We start from the raw sequence: 19,030 nt of genomic DNA, 5'->3' as shown, positions 1-19,030 counted from the left end.
AGGAGCCATGTTTAATACAACTTCATTCATTTATTAAGATGTTAAAAAAACAGACTTCATTAACAAAGTGTCTCAGCTATACAAACTACAACTGAGATGTTTAAATGCCTAACTGGTGCACAATGAAGTTTCTGGAAAAGATGCCACTTCATTTAAAAAAAAAAATAAAATAAAAAAAAAAAAAAAACCTTTGAAACTCTTCCAGTTAGTACTTCACTTCAGTATGCGAACACATGGTAAAAATCATTCAACTACAAAAATCTTTTAAGATACTTTTTAAAAATTTCACTAGTGAATGATACTAAGAAGTTTAATAGCGAACTTATATTTGTCTGTTACTCAAACTTGATCTACATGTACACAAAGAAAGACACAGGGATGGTCAGCATTGAACGTTTCTTCATCCACATAGAACAGGACGGTAAGAAGATTCTGTATTCCACTACAGAATTCCAACCTCCAGATTCCTTTTCTGATTCTGTATTCCATCGATCGAAAACCAAGCTTTATGGAAGAGAGGCTTGATTGGGCTTAGTTACAAGTAAGTGACCAGTGTCCTGAAAGATGATTATCGATCCTGGGTGAACGTATCAAGAATAGATAAAGATGTCCAGATTACTGGACCGGGTGAGGATCTGTAAAGTCCATTGTATTTGCTGGCATGACCTTGTTAAATTCTGGGTAGGAGTGTATACGTGTGATCCCTAGGGAGCGTGCAGTTACTGCAGGACTACTTCTCATTTAGTTTGATGGCAATCAGTTAAATATAGTGCTGTTTGAACCACATGCACATGTGTGATTTAGCTTCGCTTTGGTGTTCAAATTAACATCATTACTGATGTAACAGTGGCATATCCCAGATCAGAACTCACATCAGAAAATAGCCTGGGGGAGAGTTACGTTAGGAGGTAAATGAATCTGAAGTGAATGGACTGAGCAGCGAGCTGCAACAAAGACACAGGATGTGGCAGTGAGGCCTCACAGCAGCCTGGGGCTTACACGATATTCCTCTCCAGCGCTCTCACCCCTGAGAAGAGTCGCCCGAGCCCCAGAGCGGCGAGGTCCAGGGTTTGAAAACCCCCGTCCAGGATGAGTTCAGCCAGCGCCCTCCCCGTGGCCGGAGACTGCTGGAGGCCGTGGCCGCTGAAGCCAGTGGCCAGGTACATGTTGTTGACCAGCGGATGGATTCCCAGGATGCCGTTCTGGTCAAAGGTGTTGTAGTCATAGTAACCAGCCCAGGCACTCTTCACCTGCAAGGGGAACACAGAGAGACAGGCTGGACGGGTCACTTTTTTTTTTTTTTTTTTTTTTAATTATTAGTATTCTGATTTGAGCAAAAATGTTACAGTCCTAGAAAGACACTGTTGCAGAGGAAAGTTCCCCCGTGCACATGTTACAATGTCCAGTTTCTTTAACCATATCAAGACTTTTGAAAGCTTATCAGTAAAACCTCGTACCTGCAAGAAACGAGCATCATTTTCACAGGGACAAGACCCCAGACCCTGGATGCCTTAGCAAGTGGCGTTCAGGGTGGAGGTCAATTCCTGTTTTTAAAACCAGTTCCCAATTCAAACTCCTTCCATGGAATTGGAATTGCTATTTTAGAGACATCACTTTGCGACTGTCAATTCAATCGGCTTCAAAACGAAAGCAGCTGAACAAAACTGTGACTTCAATTTCAGTCATTTGTTGCCACTGTGAGAAGCTACTTTGAACACAACAGCTGCTAATTGCAATTTCGATCAACGATGTCTTGGAACTGATCATAAGGAAATTGCAAACAGATTTTAAAAAGGAATTCGGATTGGAGACAGGACTGCCCCAGACCCTGGTGCTGTTGCTGGGCTACCCTGATCACGGATTTCCAGCTGTTGCCGTGTCTCGCTCACCTTGATGTTCTGGAAGTCTGGCACTCGGTGGGCTAACTTGGGCCACACCTTCTCCTGGAAGAAATCATGATCCACCTCTAGATCGCTGGCATCCGGTTCCTCCTCCTGAATCAAGAGAGGAGAGTCTGGAATTCAAAAACCTCACTGGAGTCTCAAATCAATCAGAACTGCATGTGACTGAAGCAAGCTGGCTGAGCTGTCTAACCGTGAAGGGTCTCACGTGATCAGTGACAGTATTTATCTCAGTTTCTATCAAACCAGGGCCCCTTTGTGTGCCACACAACATGGAGAACATTTGAACAGTGTGTAATATCATCAAAGTGACTTTAATAACAGTATATTCCACAGGGCGCCGTCTCCTTCCCATCACACTCACCTCGCTGGGGGACAGCCCCCCCAAGAAGTTTCCTCCCAGCCCCTCCCTCCTGGCGTAGGCTCCACTGGGGTCAATCAGCAGGGGCATCTCTAGACCCGGCCCGTTCGGGCAGTGGAACACGTACACGTACCTGAGGAGGACACACAGCCACGGGTCAGAACCCACTTCCACTTCTCACGCTCGTGTCCATCGTGCTGGTCTTTGAGACGCTCAGCGTCACATCTTTGCTTCACCAAACACGCACCGCGTCAAGAAGAACCTGAGAGCCAGCTTTCCAAGGTTTCGGCATGTTTAACATTCACTTGTCAAGGGACAGTGTTTGAAAACAGTGTTAAACAAATACATTTAAAAACTGACTTGCGGGCACTGGATGCCTTGCCAACTATTTTTATATAACTCTGTAATCTACTATTCCTTTCCATGTAGGCGTCATGGTATCGAGCCTATGGATCAGTTTATTTTATTCTTCCATATTGCACTCTTTGAGCTACAGATACATTTATATTGAAGTCATCCCACACAGCCTCATGTACAGTACTTCACTACTTCAGCACAATCTGACGCTGCGCTTAGTATTATACAGAAACAGCAAGTCAACGTACCTCTTCCTGGGTTCCACGGGTAACGGTATGCCCGCCATGGTGTCTTTGCATCCGGTGCCAATCCCGGCCATCTCTGCCACCTTCCTAGACCAGGCGCCTGCTGCGTTCACCACCAAACCACACTCCACCGGCTGGAACTCCAAACTGTTTGGCATCCTCACCTACAGACAGTCTGTTCTGTAAGTTTCCCGGTGCTTTTCCCTTGGTTATACTATGAACCACAGTTTACCCTGGGTTGCCGTGTGTTACTTTTCTTTTTTAAACACGCTTTGCCATAACTCTCTGGGCTTCACTGTGCTTAACTATGCTGTCACAATCTTTTATTACACTTTGTTATGCTTTTGCTACAGGAAGCTTTTATAAGGCAAGTCTCAAATGCATAAATTAGACATGTATTCTAGTTTTTAATTTAAAATGACTCACCAAAATATGAGTCGTTTAAGCAATAAATATATCCTTCATCTCTATCCCAGAAAATCAAACAATTAAAACCATGTTCTATATAATATCCCCTTCAGTCACTGCGTGTATAAATTGTACCACGGTCAGTTACATGTGTATCTATTTTATAATGCATAATGTTTTTTTCAAAGTTTCAGCAGGGCAACTTCTCAAATTCCATGCAGTTCTAACAAACTGTTAATTCACTTAGAAAAACGTGACCGAAGGGGATATACAAAATAAAACGCGTTCCTCTCTAAGCAGTTCCGAAACCCGCTGCGTCTGCACTAAGATCTAGGTTTGCCTCGATTGCAGATGTATTAATCCACAGTAACAGGACCCTGCAGCCTCCCTGCGCAGCACTCACAATAACGTGGTGAATCCGTTTGAACTCCACTGGCTCTCCCCCTGCGGTCATCATCTCCCGACTCGAGCACTGCAAGCCTGGAGGATTCAGCAAAACACATTCATCTCTTCACAGGGAGATCTTGCAAGTTAAACAGTACCCGTCTGCATGCTGTAAACTCTCCGCAGGGTTGGGGTAAACTCCTGTTTTTGAATTCCAATTTCATTTCTAATATCTTTTAAAAATAATTTCCCCAGTCGCAATTCCAGTTCACTTTTAATCAAGCCCAACACATCACTGATCAAAATTGCAATTGATATGCTGTTAAAATGAGCTTCTCACAGTGGCAACAAATTACTAGCACTGAAGTCACTGTTAGTCAATTAAATTGGTTTCAAATGAAAGCAGCTGAACAATCACAACACAGTCGCTAACATACCAATTCCAATTCCTTTGAAGGGAATTGGAATTGGGCATTGATTCTAAAATGGAATTGAAGAACAGGAATTGACGCACCCCCCCCCCCCCCTCCACCGGTATATCCTTGTTATCCATCCCACTAGTGCCACACACAACCACACAGCAAGATGTCCAAGTACAATGAGATTGCCTCCACTGACCTGTCACCTCTCCGAAGCACTGGTACACGCCCATAGAGATGGCCTTCTTTCGGAACGCGTTGAGCAGTGCCCAGGGGTCAAACCAGCCCTCATTCTCCATACCTGCAGGACACAGGCCACAGGTGTCATTGTGTAGGTATCAAACAGCTGATGGGTCTCGGTGATCAGTACCCCCTTCAGTCACTGTGTGCACAGTTGTGCCAGCTGAAGTTGCCTATCTATGAATCTCTTTTATAATGCATAGATGTTTATTTAGAAGTTTTTATTTATTTTTTAATTTAAATTTTTAAAAAAATGACAGAATAACTAATGAAAACCTAATTTTGCTTCAAATGAAACCTGCTGAACAATGTTAGTTTAATGTTTTTAATTACAAGCCGCTTTGTAGTTTTCCTTATACTTGACGAGAAACTGACCAATTGAATTGAAAAGCTGTGAAAAAGCATACCATATGAAGCCAAGACCACTCCTTCAGTGTTGATCCATGGGAACTTATTCTTCAGTTGCGTTGGTGAAAGCAGGCTGACTTTTGCTCCTTCACCCCTACCAACAAACAAACAAACAAACAAACAAGCAAACCGCACAGAATTAATTCCTGGATGGGCTACAATCCCATTAAAAGAGATGGGAAACATTCAGAATGTTACCCTGTAGAAATCTTCAGAGATGAAATACAGCAGCCCTGGGAAAGGCAGGTACCTCTGGATGTTATAATTGTGCTCCATGATCTCTGCTCCGTTTTCACTGGCTAAGAAGAGATACCCGGCGTGGTTGAACTGCAGATCGACAGGGTCCTCGTTCATCACATCAAGGTGCTCCTGTGACACAAACACCACTTACTAGCTTCAGGGGCTGTTATCTTAAAGCATTTTACCAGGAACTGAAATTTAGAGAGTTCTGTGTGTCTGGCTAAAAATCCTTTCAATGTAATTTCAACTAGTATTCATAAAAAAAAAATAAAAAAAATGTTAACCATCATTTTAGTTGGACATGGCTAAATGTGAAACATTATTGCAAATACTCCACATGCATGCAGTGCTGCACACTGTATACAAGCGACTGAAAGAGCTCAAAATCTTACTGGTAAACAAGAACTACCACTGTTTAAAAACAGCTTGAGAGGCATGCGATGATAAACCTGCTTTAGAAATGTGATTCTTTGGCGCTTGAGACTTTTAGAGGTGATCAGTTCAGCATGATAAAAGCACACACTGTACGACGATTCCTTTACCACAGGCGGCCATGCACCCCAGTGTCCTGCTTGACCGTGCACTGCGCGGGACGAATAACCCTTACATTGATGTTCCTCATGAAATCACTGGAGAACATGGACATGTGGATGTTTTCCGGCATGGAGAACTGCTGCCGAATTCCTCCCACCGACAACACTGTGGAGGCCTGCGAATACTGAAGCACATTCGGGATGGAAGTAAGACTCTAATTGCAGGGCAGTTTCACCCATTCCAGGTTTTAATACGAGCTTGATTAGCCACTGTGTGTGTGTGTGTGTAACAAACTCAGGTATGTCTAATTAAACTCCTAGTAAAACCAGGAATGGATCAAACTGCTATGCAATGACTTGCATCCCTGCAGAGAAAACAAAAGGAAATCAAACAACACTGGGTAGCGGCATGGTAGGCACTGAGGGTGTGCAAAGATGCCCTTGGATTAGGCGCATGTCAGTTGTGGAGGTCGGGCAGAATTTGGGCTTAAAAGGTTAATCAGAAGAGATTCTGTCCATCATTAAATGCATCCAGGTCGCTTTAAATAATAAATTGGAATATGCCAAGGCTTTAACCCGTTGGTATAACCAGGATAGGCTTATCACTAGTAGGAGTGAGAAAAAGCTTCATTCCTTCAATGAGAAGTGGGGAAACTCCATATACCCCATATTACCCCCAAGCCTTGACTGCACTACTGCTAGTGATCTGTCATTGTGAGTCACTAAATAACAGGACGACTTTGGTTTCCAGATCGCAAACAGTGTGGGTAGGGTCTACTGTAAGTAGGCAATGTAGTTTTATGACAGTCACATGAAGATTAGCTTACAGATATACGAACACAAGCCTGTATCTCTTTGAAATCCGATAACCAAGTTCATACTCAAAGTATGTTTTGGGTTTTAAGTGAATGCAGATTTAACACATAAAACGAAAATTAAACTTTTGGCTAGAAGGTTGGGGTGGAGGGATGTCGCTCACCGTGGGGTCTCTCTCCACCACCACCACCCTCACGCCGTCTCGGATCCGCTCCTTCTTCTTCAGCCAATAAGCGACGGACCAGCCCACCACCCCCCCGCCCACGATGACCACGTCGGCGCGCTCGGGGGGCAGAGCCGGGTTCACTGCCAGCGGGGTCCAATCACTGCCGGGCAGGGCCGCTGCCGCCTTCGCACGGAACTTCTTCAACTCCGACTCCACGTCTGCCAAGGAAACACGCATCACTTCTAATCCACCTGGGCACTTCTAGTAGAAAACAACTTCTCGTCTAAACAAAATCGAAGAATCACACGCTACAGCAACGCAGCACTGGCAATTCACACCTGCGACCTACAACTCAGCCAGATCTTGGCAGGGCTGTGTAATCTGTGTGGTGGGAAAATTACAACGTTGCTACTGCTATGATTGTTCAGGGTTTCCATGCTCAGGTTTAAATGCTATTACGGGTTATAAGATTTAGGTATAATATAATAATAATGTATTATTGTCGGCAGTTGTTTGTGAGCATACTTCCTTTCTTTCTTTCTACAGGGCAGGTGGCCCATATAAGGGATGGAAAGATACTGACTACTAGCTAGAAAGAGGAAGTTCTCTTTATTTAGCAACCACAAGCTGCATCCGTGACACTTCACAGAAATGTACCCGACTTACTTATTATTTTAAGGTACTTGCAATTTAAATAAGTTGTTATTGTTGCATATGATTGGTCTCATCTTAATCTGCCAAGTTGTTGCTATCCACTAATATTGAGTTAAGCTTCTGTGATTGGCTCGCAATAACTGTAGGTTACAAGGTATATATTACAAGCTTACTGGCTCTGTGTAGGCAGAGCACAGCTTGGTATTCCTAAACACATGCGTGTGTCGAGTGCGCTCTCGGGTTTACTCAAATTTGACTGTTCTACTGAGTCTCTGTCTTACAGGAGTTTGAGTTATAACTTGCATCACATCTGTAGCGAGTTAATCGTGTGTTTGACCTTGTTATGTATTGATACAGTAATCACACAGCACCACAGTGGTACAAAGTCAGTGTGTCATGCAACTGATTGACTTGGGTTTGCTTAACAAAGTACAGAATGCACTGAGATTAAAAAAAAAAAAAAACTACTGGGACTGATTTAATAAGCTCTACAATGCAATCTAATTTGCACCATTTTGTGACAGAAAAATGTAATTCTTCAGGTTACATAACTAACAGACAACATAAGCAGTGTGTGTGTGCGTGTATATATATAACTGATCAGCTGAAACGCACGATTTTAATAATATCCTATTGCTTTTCTTCTTCATTTCAGTATTTCTGGTAACTGATGACTATCCTGTTGGATCCGGACTCTCCTTGGACGTGGAGCGGTTTGCTTGTTTTGAATTCAGTACTGTATTTTATCCCTCTCTCTCTCTCTCTCTCTCTCTCTCTCCTGAATCGTAGATTTGTCGTGGTAAACAGTGATATATGGACGCAAGCTTACCGACAGCAACACAGACACGTTTCTTTTCCGAATACGCCACAGCTGCCTGTACAGTTTACAAGGCACGCATTCTGACAGCAGAACGTACTGCGAAAAACGAGTCACCTTTGAAAAAGTCATCGCCTTTGCCAGCGCTGAAGCCGCGGATCGGGGCAGTTCTGCAGCGGGCATAGCGTGCACCCCTCGCCCCGGAGATGAGGCTGTCCGACAGGGTGTTGAGTGGTCTGCAGACACCCCTCCACATTGCAACGCTGCTGTCTAACCAACTGAGATGGATAATTGCATGCGTCAGCCAGCAGAGAAATTAAAATCACGTCGGCTGCTTCTCTCTCATTGGCGCTAGCAGTGGGAGTTTGCAGAAGAAAGGAATGATGTCGTAGGGAGCCGACCCGTTTCATGTGACGAGGTTGTGACTCGTTCATTTTTTTTTTTTTTTTTGCTCCAGTTAAACCTGCAACATTTGTTCTGTTATTAAAAAAAAAAAAAGTTTAGAATTGAAGGTATAACCACCCTGATCAAAAGCGTGTGGTTAAAATTGGCCGGCGCTCCCTCGTCACGTGATGAGGGGAGAGCTGGAGGAGGAGGAGCCGGAATTGGGCTTCAAACACACATGGGATGAAACGTCATTTCCCAGAGCTGCCACTGACGTGTCTGTGGGAGAGTTAGAGGCAGGGGGGGGCGAAGCCTCGCAAATCATTTTTTACTTTATAAAATATTAATTTATATAAAACGAAACGCCCGTGTAATTGTTCCTTCCACCCGGCGCAGGGGGTGCATTTGTTGCTGTGTGTGTTATCGTTTTGTTTCTGTTGTTTACCGCAGTTAGGGGCAGCGATTGAACTCTGGCAGCATGTTAGATTTCTTCACCATCTTCAGCAAGGGGGGGCTGGTTCTGTGGTGCTTCCAGGGCGTCAATGGGTCCTTCACCGGGCCCGTCAATGCGCTCATCCGATCTGTCATCTTGCAGGTAAGAGACGGGCCCGGGGTTGCCCTGGTGACAGCGGTTCTTGTTCTGGTTCTGGCCGGACTGTGGGGTTCCACTGCCAGGCTGTGCCAGGAAGACCGGAGCTTCCAGTGAGCATGTTCTGTTCTGGTTTCGGTTTGTGTGAAACCATACTAATCGCATGCTATAACAGCAGGTAAAAGAAATAGAAACAGTTGTGATCTTGCGCAACCGCTATATTATTATTATTATTATTATTATTATTATTATTATTATTATTATTATTATTATTATTATTATTATGCGTTTTTTAACAGACGCCCTTATCCCAGACGACTTGCATTTGCTACAAAATATCACAATACAAAGTGTCACATTACAACATATCCCATTACCGATAAGAGCAGTTATAAAATACAATACCATCCGTAGAAAATAGGAGCAAATTCAAACGAGAGAAAATACAAAATACAGTAAATAATCACGTTTAAAGCGAATTGAATGATGCAGCATGATTGAGCGCTACGTGTCACTAGAGAATACGGTGGGGGCAGATAAGCCAACATATGCAACTATTTCAGATATTCATTTCATTCAAAGACCTGCCCTGTGCATGTGTACACGTTGGTGGACGCTTGACCACTTCTGTTAAAATTTGGTTTGCTCAGTACAGAGAATCCACTTTAGAACCATTCTGAGCCTGTAGCTCTTATAAGAGAAGCAGGACTCTGTCACGTATACTGCTGGGGGGGTTGTATTTGCCTATGTAATGTATAGCGTGTATACAGTCTTTCATATGGTGCGTTTTGAAGCACCGTGTTACCCAAGGGCCCAAGGCTCCAGTTTGTTCTGTCAGCCAGTGTATATGCGCCTTGCAGTTTAGTTGTCCAGTATATTAGCTTTTTAGGTGCTGTAAGGGACTGTAACACAGTAAAGTGACACAAAAACCGATTTATTTTATATTACATGAAATCTGTTATTACAAAGTGATATTGTGATTGAAAACTACCAGTATAAATGTGTACTTTTTTGTCCAAAAAAAATCTGGCACAGTGAAATTTACCTCTGATGTCAGGGTGCCAGACACCTAAGACAGTCTGTGCAGCACAGCGATCTATCAGGTTGAGCATCAAGTCCTTTTTTATTTTATTTATATATGTTATTTTTTTTTTTTTTTTAGGAACGCAGCGGCAGCAACTTATTCACCCACGATGCCCTGAGCCTGAAGTATAAACTGGATAACGAGTTTGAACTGGTGTTTGTGGTGAGTTAAAGATGCAGTCTCTGATTATGCATCAGCCTGTCTTCAAAACACGATCATGAAGTACGTTCTGTGATAAGCATGTTCTATCTGACTGAAAAAAAATACATTATGTGTTACAGCTGCATTAATAACGCTGGAAATCACACCGTATTAATCAAGAACATTTTCCTTTAGAAAGCTTTTGGCTATATAACTTTGTAAATGTGTCACGCCAAGTTTTCAGCCTACATTACAATGCAGTAGGGTGTGCTCCAAGCTGTAACACACATAACGTGGAATGGACTTATGATTATAAAAGGTGCGCTGTTATTAAAAAACAATAGATTTAAAAACGTAATGTTTAGGTCAAACAGCACATGGGGTGTTTCTGTGGTCGGCTCTCTACAGGTGGGGTTCCAGAAGATCCTGACGCTGACGTACGTTGATAAGTTTATAGATGACGTGCAGCTCCGGTTCCGCGATCGCTATAAGAATCAGCTCGAACAGAAAGGGGCGATGAAATTGCTCAACGGTTCCTTTGAGTTTCAGGATGACTTCCAGCAGCTGCTTCGGTAAGGAGCTGATACACTTTATAACCCATTGCATAGCCAAGGCAGCCTCATCTTAGAGGTATAACTGATCTCTTTTGCTTGTGAAGGGATTTGTAATAAGTGTTATCTTAACAGTGGTGCTTTATAAATGCAAGTTCCTTTCCACATTCCTTCCTATTTAAAAAATTCTGCTAAGCACACAAAGCCACTCTTTCAGGAATAGTGGCTTGAAACCTGGTTCTAGAAGACCTAGTTTAAAGCAGCTTTGCTGTGTCACATCCCAAGACTCCCCTGGTGTACCTCAGAGTGGCCTGAAACCTTGTCTCTTGAAACCAAGTTCTAAGCCACAAAGTGGCTTTGTGTTCCCTCAGCACTAGAATCAAAAGCGACCATCCTAAGTGAGGTATGCAGCATTCACAGGCTTGCAGCCCAGAGCTTTCCTTGCGCCTTGTCCCTGGGCAGAGCTTGTGTCCAGGCAGCCTGATCAGCCCTGACCTCTCATCTCTCTCTCAGGGAGGCAGAGCAGAGCACTAAAGCTTGCGCTCCGGCCCCCATGAAGACCTTCAAGCAGTCCCAGAAATCCCAGAAGACTGTGAAATCCATGATCGAAACGAGAGGAGGGGAGAAAGGAAAGGAGAAGGAGAGCAACAAGAAATGCAAAAATGCCAAAAAAGAGGGTGAGAGCCAACGTTTGATGTGTTGTAATCAGGGTTGGGGTCAATTCCTGACTTTCAATTCCTATTCCTTTTTAAAAACCCATTCACAATTCCAATTGCAATTCCTCAGAAGGAATTGAAATTTATATTTTAGAGACTTGCGATTGTTCAGCTGTTTTCATTTGAAGCCAATTGAATTGACTAACAGTGACTTCAATGTCAGGAATTTGTTGCCACTGTAAGAAGCTCATTTTAACAGAATACTGCTAATTGTGATTGTGATCAATGATGTGTTGGAACTGATTTAAAAGGGAATGAGAATTGGAAGTGGGATTGGATTTTAAAAGGGAATTCATCAATCACTCTTTCCTACTTTCACCTGAAGAAGAGACTTTTGAGTTCTTGAAAGCTTGTGATTAATTATTGTTTTGTCAGTCTGATAAAAGGTATCGCATCTCTCTTGTCTAAAAAGGAATTACCCCTGATTATAATTGAGCTATATGAGATTTGCCAAGCTGTTTCATATACAGCTGTCAATAAAATAGCCAACTGTAATAAAGACAAGCCTGAAAAGCCATTTATATACCAACAACTAAAACTGAGTTCATGCTACTTGAGTGACTGAGAACTGTGATCATGTAATTGAAGCATGCAGTTGTCTTTCAAGACAGTAGCACTCGGCTGTGCTGTGCTGTAAGTAAAATGCTTGTGACATGTTTCTGTCCAGCCTCAGCAGCTGAGGGAGATGGGGACTCCACCAGAGGTGGGACACAATCGGGGCTCCCCAAGAAGAGCTCCCCCAGACCGCAAGAGAACGGAAACGAGGGGCTGACCCCCGAAGAGATCAAGAGGAACCAGCAGGAGTTCTTCAGGCGTATGGGAGGAGGGGGTGCCAAGAAACCAAGGTGTGCAGAGTGCACCTGAAACCCTGGACTCACAGGGGCAATTTCAAAGCAGGGAAACCGTTGCAACGTGCGATTCAGACTAGTGCAAGCCAATCATTGAGTATTAGGACGAGCACATGGTTTTATTTCTTTCTGAGAAGATGTTGTGGGATCTTGTAGTTGCTTGTGTGTGAGTGCAGTCTGTGTGTTGAATCTGACCCCATATAAAGGTTTACCGTGGTATTTTTGCAGTTTTACTATGATTTTCCCATGGTTATACTATGCATTTACCATAGTTTACCCTGGTTTGCTAAGTTTTATTAATATGCTTTATGTAACGGGCAGTGTTGTGTGATACACTGCCACCACGGATTCTGTCCAGTCCAGTGAGATGAGGTTAAAAGCTGCATTGTGGTTTAGATGCTCACTTGTGATGCACAGGGCTGCCGATTCCTGCCCATACCTCTCTTACCTGTGCTTAACACTGCTGAGCCTTCACTGCGGGTCACTTTTCTAAGGGGCTGTCTGTTCTCTTCAGCAGCAGCAGCAGTAAGTCCCCGAAGCCCGAGAAGCTGCAGCGGGTGAAGGGGAATCGCGAGTGGGTGATGGGCGGCACCAACACCAAAGAACTGGACTACAGCAACAAGGACATCAACGGGTCCCAGGACACACTGCCTGCCACCAAGGACAACACTGAAGACCTGGTGTGTGTCTGTCAGTCTACAGGCTCTGCCTGAACACCACACATCTCTACACGCAGATATGTTTTTACATTTTGAAAGCTGTTGTGCTGCTGTGTTCTTAAACGCTCTCTCTTGCAGAAGCAGCTTGGTCAGATGAAGGGAGACCTACGATCGGTGGATTATGAGAGCAGCGAGGAAGAGGAGGATAAAGAGGTGGTGGTGTCCGCAGCAGCCAATCCCAGCAAGAGCAGGTGGGTTTTGTTTTCCCTGCCGTGGCTCACTTCCTTCACAAAGGGAGTGTATGATTGTTCTCATGCTGTGTGCTCTGTGTCCCCAGCTCTAAGAGTTTCAGGGGTGTGTTCGGCATGCTGAAAGGACTGGTGGGCTCCAAGAGCCTGTCCCAGGAAGATATGGAGCCAGTGCTGGACAAGCTGAGAGACCACCTCATCGGTATGTAACGAGCACTGCTGCCTTCGTTCTGATGAAGCTTCTCGTGCCCCCAGTCACGATGGCCCACCAGAATGGCCAGGAAGGTTCATATGCACAAACTGCACTCCACAAACCTCATCATGGGTCGTATTCTCTGGGGGTTCATTAGACAGGGTCTGGATGTCTGAATACATTTAGTCTGATCACCTGAGCCGCTTTGCATAATATGTCACAATGTCTCAATGTACCTGGAATGCAGGAATGTTTCCAAGTGCTGTGTGTTGTAGAAACGAGTGCTCTCTGATGCAGCGTCCTGTGGCGGTGTGTGCCAGCTGCCAACATGGAGTACACTGCACTCAACGAGATTCAAACAGACGTGCCTATAAACCCCGGGTTGTGTCTCCCACAGCTAAGAATGTAGCAGCCGACATTGCCACCAAACTCTGCGAGTCTGTGGCCAAAAAACTGGAAGGAAAAGTCATGGGCACCTTCACCAGTGAGTATTCCCTCTTTCTCTGGCTTCGGAAAGCATGATCATGTCTCTGCTTTACAGTCTATGTAATAGAGGGTTTTGTAAATGATTAAGATAGTGTGCTTTGATTTAACTTCGCTGCACACTAGCACAGGAGGCTATAGTTTTCATATGGATTCTCTCTTTCCTCTCTTCCTGTAGCCGTGACCTCCACTGTGAAGCAGGCTCTCCAGGACTCGCTGGTTCAGATTCTGCAGCCCAAGCGGCGCGTGGATATCCTGCGTGACGTCATGGAGGCGCGGGCCCAGCACCGTCCCTTCGTCGTCACCTTCTGTGGGGTCAACGGGGTGGGCAAGTCCACCAACCTGGCCAAGGTGTGGCCCAAACACTCCCGCTGCCTCCTCCTTCATGCTAAAAACTGCATTCACATCACTAAGCTAGCGTAGTTCACAGCGCTGGAGAACATGCATGCTGTCACTTGACAGCCTGGTTGTTATTTAAACAAAATAATAATCTGAAGGCTGTATCTGGGGAATCGCTTGATGTTCATGGGGTACATGTTTTGAGATTATGTTCGAAGGGTTGTATTGGACTACTCTTTCATAGTACTGGCACCTATAATATAGTATTTGTGTTTGATATCCATGATTGGATACTAATCAATCAATCAATCAGTCAATCAAATCTAATCTGTATCTTTATGCTCATAGCAAAACCCAGAAGGTTTATACAGTTTTTGACTGGTTTTCTGAATGGTCGTCTCCCTTGCTGTGTCGGTGCAGATCTCGTTCTGGCTGATTGAGAACGGCTTCAGCGTGCTGATCGCCGCGTGTGACACGTTCCGAGCGGGCGCGGTCGAGCAGCTGCGCACCCACCAGCGCCGCCTCAACTCCATGCACCCCCCCGAGAAGAACGGGGGGCGGCCCCGGGTCCAGCTCTACGAAAAGGGCTACGGCAAGGACGCCGCCGGCATCGCCATGGAGGCCATCGCCTACGGTAACCAGAGCAGGCATTGTGCCAGGGTCAGAACGTTATACTGTCCAGTGCTGTAGTTCTACCAGGCTTGTACTGGATACACAAGACAAGTCCCCTTCACTCACCAATTTGAATTACATTTTTCAAAATTGTAAAAGTTTGCATGAGCTCTGTAGAGTTCGACAAGTTACCTTGCCATAACTTTAATGCACAGGGTTTAAAATGTTCTTGTATTCGATTGCCTGAAATCTAGTCCCTGCTCTTACGCTTCCAAGAATAAAAGGCAAATGCCTAGATATACTGCAAGCAGACAGCATAACAGTGTAAGACAGTTTAAGATTACAAACAATGTCCGGGACGAGATTTCTTATAATTAGTGTAATTAATTAGAGTCCTTACGTTCTAGTATGCAAATTAATTCTGTAAAATGCTATTCCAATAGTTTTTCCTGTGAAATCGTGTATTCGACTGCATTGACCAATCCCTAATAGATAGGAAATGTCACATAGTACAGTTGACTGAAGGAGATATAAGACAGCACGTTGCTAAGCAGTGCTGTGAGGCTTTGCCTTTCCAGATTGTAACCCTGCTGCCCTCTCTCTCAGCCCGGAGCCACAGTTTCGATGTGGTGCTGGTGGACACGGCTGGCCGCATGCAGGACAACGCCCCTCTGATGGTGGCTCTCGCCAAGCTGATTGCCGTCAACATGCCCGACCTGGTGCTGTTCGTGGGGGAAGCGCTGGTGGGGAACGAGGCTGTAGACCAGCTGGTGAGTTCTCCTGGATTCTCTCATTCCACTAAAAATCCAATCATTCAAAGAGATTGGGGACACATGGTAATTGTGATTTCATCACCAGCATTTTCACTGTGTACTACTGTTAGGGGACAGCTTCGTGAAGCTGGCTCTCGTTTTATTCTGGCAAGATGTTAATAATATAGAATATTGAGGAAACACAAATCCACTGATCATGGCAGACCAGATCAGTAAACCAGTCTCCAGTACCAGTGAGCCGGTCTCTTATTTCTTCAACAGTAAATAAACTGCTGTATGAATAAGTGATCGACCAAACCCCATTAAGATCATTATTTGTGAAATCTTCATTATTGTACCCATGTATTCTTTTGAGCTGGGTTATAAAATGGCACTACTGCATATCCACTGCACACACATTTATTTTTTCATCATTTGGTTTATATTTAATATGTACAAATATCGAGGACTTGGGGTTTCAGATGATCGGGATGCAAAAGGTGGAGGAGTTTTGAAAAAAGCACTTGTTGGTTTAATACGAAGCATGACGTGCAGCTGCTGATGTGTTGACAGGTGAAGTTTAACCAGGCGCTGGCAGACCACTCCATGTCAGACACACCGCGGATCATTGATGGCATCGTCCTCACCAAGTTCGACACCATAGACGACAAGGTGTGTGTTTCCTTCAGCACTGCTGAGCAGAGCCCCAGTGCTTTTACAACCTGGGAGCTGCAGAGAGGTGACAGCATAGTGCTCTGTTAACACAAGATTCTTTGTAAGCCAGTTGGGCAGCATTAAAATACAGCCAAGTCATAAAGACACATCTGCAAGCAATTTGCAACTCTTCTTTTACATAGTAAAACAGTTTTATGGTAACGTGAATGTCCAGCAGGTGACGACAAACTGCTACTATACAGCTTTACAAGAAAGGGAGAGGATGGATGAAGGCTTTAGCAGATGTAAAATTGCACAGACAGATGGACTGTTTTGTGTAATGTTTCTTTTTTGTCAGTTACAACTTGGTTAACAAAATAAGTTGTCTCCTGCTGCACGTAGAACATGTGGCTGGACAGATTTCAGTTGCCTGTTTGTTTTTAGGTATATTTTATTGGGCTACTGAGGTTTCTTTTCTGAATAGAATACCACGGTCCTTGTTTGCTTTTGGAATCCTAACATTCATTCCTGATAAAAGGCCCAACGCAGGTTGCTAATTATCAGTGTGCAATAAAACATGTTCTCTTTGTAGTGTTTGTACAGTTAAAAGGATGCATAGGAAACAGATGGCATATGCAGTTAATATCTAAAGAGGGATTTAAGCCGAGGGAACACAAAGCCACTTTATGGCTTGGAACTTGGTTTCAGGGCACTGCGTGGCACAACAGGGGAGAGGGTTCGATACAGCAAAGTTACCTCAAACTAGGTCTCGCGGTCTCCTGGAACCGGGTTTCAAGCCACTGTTCCTGAAAGTGGTTTTGCGTTCCCTCAGCTTAACCGTTGTGGTAATCGACACAGGGTAAATGTAGTTTTTTTTTTTTTTTTTTTTTTTTTTTGTCTTGCAAACATAATCCTGGCTATATCTAGTTGTAGCTGGTGTATTTCCAGAATACGACTCTTCCTATTTCTGACCAATAACTGTATTACCTTGAAACTGCTGGGACTCAGGGGATCAATCACACAAACAAAAGAAAAGGGCTGCTTTTCAAAGAGAACATTACAAAACTAGAACAGAACAGAGTCTGTGTTTAATTGAATTGAATTTAAGGCAGTGCTAGTATGTTGCTTCTTTCTCATATATGTAGAGACAGAGATAGAGATAGAGATGGTCTTTACTATGGTCCAAGTTGTAACACCAACTGCATCTACCGGATAGATAAGGATGGTTGAATAAAACCCAGTGCAATCTTTCAGTATAGAAAGACTGTTCTGAACAGCAGGAGTGGGGATGTATCAGCAGGGAGACCCCAGAACTGCACTAGCTCTCCAGATCCCCATCCGTTATTGTTGTATCTCTTCTCTCCCAGGTGGGTGCTGCTATTTCTATGACCTACATCACCGGCCAGCCCATTGTGTTCGTGGGCACTGGGCAGACCTACAGCGACCTGCGCAGCCTCAATGCCCGGGCCGTGGTCAGCGCCCTCATGAAGGCTTAAAATAAAGCTGCGTGGACGGGAGGTGCTGCCGTCTCCCGACATCTTACAACACGCTTCAGAAATTCCATTTCTGCTATAGCGACTCCCATCTTTACCAACTCAGTCACACAGGCTTTGTGCTTTTCCATCTGGAGAGTAGAAAATGAAAAAGAAACTGATTACGGTGGTAGTTTGGTGTAGCGGTAGAGATGCTGGGGTCTGATCCCAGCTCTGTGGAACACATTGGGGGTAATAGATGCTTACCCTCCTGTTGTGCCTCAATCACCACCCCACCCCACCCCACCACGTAATTACTGGAGAGAAGCGACAGGATCTCCACTGCCAGAAAAAAAAAGAGAATGTGAGAATGACTTTTTTTTTTTTCTTCTATTCTAAATTTTAAGTGTAACAGTTTGTTTCAGCTGTCAGTTTTAACAGATTTTGGCAGCTAGAGAGTATATGATTTTTTTAATTTATTGAATCCGTCACCAGACCAAAGCTAAAATCTGCCAATCAAGATTTTAATAACCAGTGTTACTCACGCCAGGATTTTGTTTTTGGGTGACCATATGTTACCCAAACAAGGCAGGTGAAAGGATTTTGAATGCAGGTACTTCAGATTTACCGGAATTGGTTTCCCTTGCAGAAAAACATTGTTAAATAAACTTCCCAAAGTGCTCAGTGCTGTACTAAACAGAAATTACACATGTGTGTAATAATATTAGTAACAGAAGAGTGATCCCAGACGAGGAATGTCACAAGCCCTGTGTGTGGTATCTTGTCTGCCTTTCTGTTACGCTCTTGCAGTTTTAAGGACTAGTGTCTCAGAGATAGTGAGCGAGTGCTACTTTCAAACCCTTAGTTCACTTCCCTTTATTGGGGATAGCAACTCAGCATGGAGCCCATGTGGCTCACACCAGCCGCACACACCTTTCGTGAAGGCTGCTGCAGTGATAGTTTCTTTTTTTTTTAATCTTCCAAAATCTAAAATAAGAAGAAATCAATAAAAATGTGTACTAGAGGTGTAAATGCACCCAGTCCCCTCCTTACTAGTGCAATACAAGAGGCTTGAGAGCTATATAAAGAGATCCATGTGATAATTTATGAGAATGAAATACATTTCTTAAATAAAGTTGCTATTGTAGCCAGTGTTGTGTATCTTTATCACACCATGTTGTATGGACCTGTTCTCAAGGCAAACAGACTACTTTCATTTTAAACAGGGGAGATCTGATTTTAAACATACACAGACAGCCACTTATTTTAAGGTTTTGGGAACTGGAAGTGCTTGATTTAAAAAAAAAAAAAAAAATTTATTAAAGTTTGTAAACAAGTACTTCTGATACATAAAAT

General features: G+C 43.9%; 2 protein-coding genes across 3 annotated transcripts; one reads left to right on the top strand and one right to left on the bottom strand.

Moving 5' to 3' along the window:
* Window positions 1–528: 528 nt before the first annotated feature.
* foxred1 (FAD-dependent oxidoreductase domain containing 1) lies at window positions 529–8,496 on the bottom strand. Its single transcript, XM_041242502.1, has 11 exons — window positions 8,067–8,496; window positions 6,476–6,696; window positions 5,571–5,681; window positions 4,974–5,092; window positions 4,723–4,817; window positions 4,275–4,376; window positions 3,676–3,752; window positions 2,868–3,028; window positions 2,266–2,395; window positions 1,890–1,994; window positions 529–1,250 (listed from the first exon to the last, which is right to left on the bottom strand). The coding sequence occupies exons 1-11, from the start codon at window positions 8,203–8,205 to the stop codon at window positions 996–998; spliced, it is 1,515 nt and encodes a 504-aa protein (XP_041098436.1). The 5' UTR covers window positions 8,206–8,496; the 3' UTR covers window positions 529–995.
* Window positions 8,497–8,609: 113 nt separating this feature from the next.
* Window positions 8,610–18,821, top strand: srpra (SRP receptor subunit alpha). Of its 2 annotated transcripts, none has more exons than XM_041242497.1 (14): window positions 8,610–8,928; window positions 10,085–10,168; window positions 10,556–10,719; window positions 11,212–11,375; window positions 12,082–12,259; window positions 12,780–12,942; window positions 13,060–13,172; window positions 13,259–13,371; window positions 13,760–13,846; window positions 14,024–14,196; window positions 14,605–14,818; window positions 15,403–15,566; window positions 16,122–16,220; window positions 17,570–18,821. In XM_041242497.1, exons 1-14 carry the CDS (start codon window positions 8,812–8,814, stop codon window positions 17,696–17,698), a joined length of 1,962 nt encoding a protein of 653 aa, XP_041098431.1. In that variant the 5' UTR covers window positions 8,610–8,811; the 3' UTR covers window positions 17,699–18,821. The 2 variants fall into 2 exon arrangements, with proteins under 2 accessions (XP_041098431.1, XP_041098430.1); XM_041242496.1 differs by having other exon boundaries at window positions 12,777–12,942.
* Window positions 18,822–19,030: the final 209 nt, after the last annotated feature.

This window comes from Polyodon spathula, unplaced genomic scaffold (assembly GCF_017654505.1).
Source record: "Polyodon spathula isolate WHYD16114869_AA unplaced genomic scaffold, ASM1765450v1 scaffolds_1299, whole genome shotgun sequence".
NCBI classification, from domain to species: Eukaryota; Metazoa; Chordata; class Actinopteri; order Acipenseriformes; family Polyodontidae; genus Polyodon; species Polyodon spathula.
Note: the sequence above shows the minus strand (reverse complement) of the source record. Positions and strands in the feature narration are given on the sequence as shown.